This window comes from Manacus vitellinus, unplaced genomic scaffold (assembly GCF_001715985.3).
Source record: "Manacus vitellinus isolate BGI_N305 unplaced genomic scaffold, ASM171598v3 scaffold_74_pilon, whole genome shotgun sequence".
Taxonomy (NCBI): domain Eukaryota; kingdom Metazoa; phylum Chordata; class Aves; order Passeriformes; family Pipridae; genus Manacus; species Manacus vitellinus.
The window spans coordinates 174,441-181,854 of NW_021940780.1; the positions used below are offsets into that span (position 1 = coordinate 174,441).

The window sequence follows — 7,414 nt, forward strand, 5'->3', positions numbered from 1 at the left end:
GAGGTCCTTTCCAAGCCAGACAATTCCATGATTCGGGGAAATTCCTTCCTGGAAAGGGCTGTCCAGCCCTGGCACAGTGGTGGAGTCCCCATCCCTGAGGGAATTTAACATCCCTGTGGATGTGGCACTCGGGGACATGGGTCAGTGGTGCCTTGGCAGTGCTGGGGGAGTGGTGGAACGTGATGATCTTAGAGGTCCTTTCCAAGCCAGACAATTCCATGATTCCGTGAAATGGCTGTATTTTTTGATACCTGAGTTGTTTCTGGGCAGGGGAGGTCTCAGTGTTGTTCTCCCCACAGTTCAGTGGGGGCTGCCCACCATCTCTGCTGCCGGGGTGATCGGGATGCTCAGCGCCGTCGTCGCCAGCATCATCGAGTCCATCGGGGACTACTACGCCTGTGCCCGGCTGTCCTGTGCTCCTCCTCCACCCATCCATGCAATAAACAGGTCTGGCCAAACCAGAAATGTTTGCAGTGTCTTCAGCTACTTGGGTTTTTGGGTTTTTTTCCCGTTGGGATGTGCTCCGAGATGAAACATTACAGTTTGGTCAAACACAAGGGCCAAGAGGCTGAAATACAAGATGCAATTGTCATGTGGAATTATTTTGTTGCAAATGGAGTGTTGGAATCCCAGTCCTGTTCTTGCTGGAGTCTGTGGAAGTTGATAGCTTGGTTTCCATAGGGACAGAATTCTAAATCAGGTCTGGAATTTGGGGTGTTTTGTCAAATTCACCTGAAATGCAGCTGGAGAAATAAAGAGCAGCTCTTAAGTTTGACTTGAATTATGTTGTAATTTCCTCAGTTTAGGAATGTGGGTATCTAAGACTCAGAAAACAGAACTCAGATGGGTGTTCCAGGTTTGTTGGAGCTGGAAACATGAATTACAATAATTCCATAATGGAACAGATGCCCTGACAACCCCCCTTGTAACCCTGAGCCATAAAATACCCTCTGAAGGAGTCTGTGCTCAACAAACTGACTCTTGGTTTCTGTTTGTGGTTTACAGGGGGATTTTTATCGAGGGTCTCTCCTGTGTTCTGGATGGGGTATTTGGGACAGGGAATGGATCCACCTCTTCCAGCCCTAACATTGGTGTCTTGGGCATCACAAAGGTATGTGCTTTACCTTGAGCTCTCAGGGGTGTATTCCTTACATTCATGTTTCACAGCATGATCCTCCTCCAGGAAACCATTCTGCTCATGCAGACAAACTGTACACATCATTCTGAATTCACCTGCCTGTCTGTACCAGCTGTTCTCTGGTGGAAATGCATTATTCTGCATCAGGGCCTCAAAGATCTTTTTATTCGGAGTAGAAGGCAGTTAGAACCTGCAGAAAGCAGATGCTGCCAAATAAACTGTCCCTTGGAAAACCAAGGCAGCATTCCAGGGCTCTGGGGTGGTTTGAGTGAGGCATAAACACTGTAAACTATGTAGAAATTGGTACTTTTTGGATGTCTTGGCTCTGAAGGCATCAGTAGGGAAGTGACTGTTTTTAATGCCTCATTTGAGCACAGTAAAGTGCAATTTGTGGTCCTTGGGCTTTATCTGCATCTGTACCAGGACAGACATCTGTACACTGACACAGACACTGCAGTCAAGGTAATTTGAGAGTTAAATGTACCCTAAATGTTTGTTTTTAAGGGGTTACGTATTTTTTGGGGTGTTAATCAACAAAATATATTGAGGAATCCCTTTGTTCACATGTGGGACTGGATGAGTGCCTTGAACTGGGAGGCCTTGGGCTGCAGAGAGATTTGCTTGATATTGTTAATTTAACCTTGTTAAGAAATACCAGCAACATTGGTAGCAGTAATTTATGTTGTAAATTGGTACATCTTGTTGTGGATTTTGCATGGAAGCCATAAATCCTTCATGCACATGAGGTGGAAAATGTGTGTTCTGTGCTTCCAATAACTCATCCCTCTGACCTAATACAATATAAATGATATATTTATCTTCACCCATTTGTTTATCATCTACCACCATTTGTTTCCTGCACAAAGGATTATTCTGCTGGGTTCAGGATGAAATATAACACTAACAGCACCATCTGCTGTCTGTACCAGTTGCCATTCAGCTGCTGATGGAAATTTCCTAGAAGAAATTTTAGTCAGAAAAATCCTTAAAGAAAGGTTTATTCTGTTCTGCTTCCTTTCTGGTGTTATTCATGGGGGTTGATATGAATTAACAACACTTTTCTATTAACAGCCCACAGAAATGAGTGGGCATTTTGCTTTGGGACAGTAAAAAATGAATGTTTGATGGCAGCTGAAGCAGGGTTGACCACAGTTAGTCTGTTCAGAGCGTGTGGTGGAGGAGTGAATGTGCCTTGCCCAGAGTGGCACAGCTGGGTGGCTCTGCTCCAGTGCTTCCTCTAGCTTTCCTGCCTGCACACTCATTCCTAAATTCCTAACAGTATTTCAACTTCATTTCTGCCTAAATTGATTTTTGGCATGTGGATACTCTGTTGTTTATTTGGGAGGGGAAGATCCTTAGTGCTGCATCATCCTGGTGATCCCATTCTGTCATTTCAAAAGGCATTTTCCCTCCTTGAAATTGGTACAGAATGACACTTAGAACTTAAATTTCAGGCTCCAACTGGATGTAAATACTGCCCAATCCTGAGCTGGTCTGTGAGTTTTATTTGATGAGAGGAGCATCAATTAACTCTGATCAGTTGGGGCTGAAGTCTGGGCAGCTCATGCCATAATGGTGGTGGGGAACTGGAGGTACCAGGTCCCACCTGATGCACTCCCAAATAATCACCTGAAGTGTGTGTGCTGGCAGTAAATATGCAGGCTGAGCTAAGTGCTGCCCAGGGTGTTTTCAGTAGCTTTCCAGAGGAGCTTAATTTGTTTGCCTTGCAGTGATTGAGCATTTGCATAAATAAGTGTCACCAGCATGTGGGTCTCTAAAGAATTTGCCTCTTTCATGGAGGAAGATAATTTTAGAGCAAGATATTGGTGATACTCTATTTTAGAGCAAGATATTGGTGCCCCTCAGGAAATGAATGTCTTCATAAGGTAGAGAAAGGTGCAAGTTAAACTCTCTTGTAATTTAGTGAACTCCCCAATTTGCTGGTGTAGCTCCTGTTTGCAGGTGAACAATCCCACCTGAGAGCTCAGCAGTGAGGAAGGGGGGGAGAGAAGGACCATTTTTCAGGCCTGCTCTATCTTGTGTTTCTCATTGCACTCATTTAGCTCAGCCACACCTGGTCAACAAATTAATATCTCCTTTGCTTTGAACCCCAATACTCTGTACCAGGAGACCTGCAAAGGGCTTTGCCAGAAACCACCTTACAGTGTAAAAGGGGTTTTTTTGTCCCTGGGGCACCTATTCTGGTACTGGAACAGTGTCAAAATATCAACTGTTCAGGTTTATCATCTACCACTGCAACACAGACAAACACTGCCTGAAGTTTGGGTGCTTAAAATAAAACTGGGAAGGAAGTGCAGGCCCCTGGTTTCAGTGTCAGCACAGCCCTGATTTGCATATGGAGTGAACTCAGTCCTGGTCTCAGAGGGGTTTTGCAAAACCTTGGTAATGTCAGCTTAGAAATCCCACTCCTCTTTCTCCTCATCCACATCTTGCTGTGTCAAAGGGCAGCAACACATGGAATTTATTTGTTCCATTCTCCATCTCTCCCAGGTGTGGCCTCTCCTTGCTTTCTCTCTTGTAGCTGGGCCTGCACCACATTTCCTGGTGGTTGTGCTGTAGCATTTACACGTGGTTTTAAAGCTGACTTGGTGTTAACAAAACCCAAATTAGAGCAAGTTCTGTTAGGCTGGAGCACAGCCCTGTCCCAGCTGGGCCACTTGGAAAGCACCAACAAAAGCACACAGGAAGCTTGAGAAGAAATTTGATTGAGGAGAATAACAAAATAAACTTCCAGGTGTGAAGTTGGACCAAGTGCAGACTTTTTCCAGTGTCTTTTCCTTTTTTCCCTGCAGGTTGGGAGTCGCAGGGTGATCCAGTATGGAGCTGCCTTCATGCTGCTCCTGGGGATGGTTGGGAAGTTCAGTGCCCTCTTTGCATCCCTGCCCGACCCCGTGCTGGGGGCTCTCTTCTGCACCCTCTTTGGTAATATGGACTTTACTCCTCTTTTTCACTCCAATTCTGTGTTTATATGTATTTTTCTATCTGTTTTTGAAGGAAAAGCCTATCTAAAAGCTGATCTTTGGGTTTGTTTTTTTTATGTAGGGATGATTACAGCTGTGGGTCTGTCAAACCTCCAGTTCATTGATTTAAACTCCTCTCGGAATCTGTTTGTCCTTGGATTTTCCATTTTCTTCGGGCTCGTCCTCCCAAGTTATCTCAAACAGAACCCCCTGGTCACAGGTACGTGTTCCTGCTCACCCACACAAAACCTGCTTTTCCCTTCCACTCACATGGGAAGTACAAACAGGTACAAAGGAATGGAAAGGTCAGTAAGAGAAAACCCAAAGTATTTGGAGACAATAAAAGCTGTAGATACAGATAAGCTTTATATGTGTGTGTGTATATATGTATATTCTCTGAGGAGAATTAAATTAGGATGGTGAGACCTGAATTAAATGTTTCAGTGGGATACAGCTGTGGTTTTCCTGCTTTTTCTTGGTACTCCATAGAGCAATGAAAGGGGGCAAATACCAGGAAAAAAGACAAAAAGGGTGAATCTGAGATGTAAATGATGTTAAAAGACTAAGGGGAAGCACCAAGGTAGAGTTTGGGAGGGAGGGATTTTTCTGGGGGGTTGAATTTTTTTGTCACTGCAGACACATGTTCTGAATGGGAATTTTAATTTTAATGAACTCCAGGCTGATAATCAAATTGTAGCTTTGGGGAATCCATGGGGAAGGTTTTCTGGTTTAGTATTCCCCTCTCAGCGGTGATCATGACATCCTGTGTCATCAGAGATGGGCTCTCTAAAGGAATATTTCACTGGTTTGGGGTGTTTTAAAGGAAATATTAACTGACAGTATTTATCTGTCGCTTCAGACCCGGATTTAAGGGCATATCTGTCCTACTTTAAGTGGTTCACAAAGCAGATTGTTCAGGCAGAGGTGGGTGATCACACACTGATAGAATGTTCTGCCATGAACTGGTGTTTTGAAGTCTTGCCCTTTTAAAAAATAAAGATTTATAAAAAGAGTTACTTCAGTCCCACACCATTTTACATTTTGGACATTTCTCTTTTCCATTTTATAGTTTTCTAATAATAAAAAAATATATCTATAAAAAAAAATCAATAGTTTAAATCAGCTGTGTCTGCAGCAGACTCTCAAATGGTGTTTTGTGACATTTTTATGAGCAACTGAAAGTTCATGGAGTTACATTTTGGGGCAGAGTGTCCCATGGGGGGCTGTGTTAGGTGAAGGTTCTTCTGCATTAATTCCCACGTGTTTTCCAGAGTCCTGTTTGAACAAATCCCTCACTGAACTTGGCAGGATGTGTGTATGCATGATAAAAATGACAAAAGGTCTGTATTTGTGCCTGTTTCTGCAGGAATAGCAGGGATTGATCAGGTGCTGAACGTCCTGCTCACCACAGCCATGTTCGTCGGGGGCTGCGTCGCCTTTATCTTGGACAACACCATCCCAGGTCAGCACTGGGCTCTCCTTGTCCTGAGCAACAGCTGCCTTTCTGCAGTGACAGCCCTCCAGGGGGGCAGGGGAGCAGGGAGACAGCCCTGCTTTTCCTGTTCATCCTCACACCTGCAGGCCTGGCTTTCCCTGGGAACCCCCGGGATCCTTTCCAGGCTGAGCCCTCTGTCCCATAAACATCCCAAAGAGCTGATCAAAACCACCCCACAACAGTCTTCAGAAGGCAGAGAAAACTGTTTTAAGACCCCAAACCTGCTCCATTCGAGAGGAAAAATTTGCCTCGACTTCCACTTAAAAAGTTAAACATGGTATTTGTTTCCCTCTTCCTGCCCTTCTGAGGAGTCTGGAAGATCCTTTCAGAGCTTTGCTGAACGTGGTGGCTGAGCCTTGAGCTTTTCTTCCTTCTTTTAACCTCTGCTTTATTACTTGTGTGTACACATAAAGATATCCAGGAATATATATCTTTTTTTTTCCTTTTGTTTTGCCTTCTAGGAAGCCCTGAGGAAAGGGGAATACGGAAATGGAAGAAAGGGATCGGGAAAGGAAGCAAATCCCTGGATGGCATGGAAACGTATGATTTGCCTTTTGGCATGAACTTCATTAAAAAATACAGGTGTTTCAGCTTCCTGCCCATCAGCCCCACCTTCATGGGATACACGTGGAAAGGCTTCAGGAAAAGCAGTAACTGCAGGAGTTCAGACGAAGACTCAGAAGCTACAGTATAGCCTTAGTTGAAATTATATTATCTAGTTGTAGTAAAAGATGTATTTGCAGTTTCTTGCTGATTAAGAAGCATTAAAATATATGTTTTGTATATCTGCATTTAAATTCTGGAACCAGAGCTGAGACAGATTTAAAAAAAAAAAAAAAGAAAAAAAAAAAGAAGAAGAAGAAGAAAAAAAAGGCTTTTCCTGTTGTGGGTGGTGGGAGCCAGATCTGGTGTCTCTGGGGCAAATTCCAGGGGTTTGGGGGAGTTGTGGTACCTAAGTCTGTTTATTTTAAATGGGTTTAGGTCCTGGAAGTGTGTAGGTGCTATTGAAAAACTTTAATTAACTTAAATTTTGATTTTATTGGAGCCCTCACTTGGCACAGTCATTGCTGGCAATGTTGGTTATGCCAGGAAATCTGAATCCGTGGGAAGGGGGGGGGAAAGAAAAGAAAAAAAGGAAAAAGGAAAAAAGGAAAAAAATTAAGAAAGAAAAAAAAGAAAAACAGGAAAAAAAAGAAAAAGGAAAACAGAAAAAAGGAAAAAAGAATAAAGAAAAAANGAAAAAAGAATAAAGAAAAAAGAAAAGAGAAAGAGAAGAAAGAAAAAGAGGGGAAAAAAAGAAAAAAAAAAAAAAAAAGAAAAAAGAAAAAAGAAAAAAGAAAAAAGAAAAAAGGAAAAGAAAAAAAGGAAAACAGAAAAAAAGAAAAAGGAAAACAGAAAAAAGGAAAAAAGAATAAAGAAAAAAGAAAAAAAAGAAAAAAAGGAAAAAGGAAAAAAGGAAAAAAGAATAAAGAAAAAAGAAAAAAGAAAGAAGAAAAAAGAAAAAATGGAAAAAAGAGAAAAGAGAAAAGAAAAAAGAAAAAAGAAAAAAGGAGAAGAAAGAAAGAAGAAAAAAAAGGCAAAAAGAGAAAAAAAAAGAAAAATAGAAAAGATAAAAAAGAAAAAAGAAGAAGAAAAGAAAAAAAGGAAAAATAGTTACTTTTAGTCATGTCAAATCCCATAGATCTTGTTTTTTACTCCCTGATTTGCACATTCCATATTTGCAGTACCCTGAAAACTGGATTCAGTTGATAAAGGCAAATCATGAAAGTATTATTTTGAATTATCCACAATTCCAGTGGC

At 42.0% G+C, this 7,414-nt stretch overlaps 1 protein-coding gene across 1 annotated transcript in view; it reads left to right on the forward strand.

Annotated features, from left to right (window-relative positions):
* Positions 1 to 6,749, forward strand: part of SLC23A2 (solute carrier family 23 member 2) — a 56,721-nt gene extending 49,972 nt beyond the window's left edge. The window contains exons 12-17 of the mRNA XM_029964554.1: positions 207 to 447; positions 1,006 to 1,111; positions 3,952 to 4,081; positions 4,202 to 4,339; positions 5,486 to 5,581; positions 6,076 to 6,749. Of these exons, the coding sequence (XP_029820414.1) occupies positions 207 to 447; positions 1,006 to 1,111; positions 3,952 to 4,081; positions 4,202 to 4,339; positions 5,486 to 5,581; positions 6,076 to 6,308 (944 nt within the window). The 3' untranslated portion in view covers positions 6,309 to 6,749. The remainder of the gene's footprint in view (positions 1 to 206; positions 448 to 1,005; positions 1,112 to 3,951; positions 4,082 to 4,201; positions 4,340 to 5,485; positions 5,582 to 6,075) is intronic.
* The last annotated feature ends 665 nt before the right edge of the window (positions 6,750 to 7,414 follow it).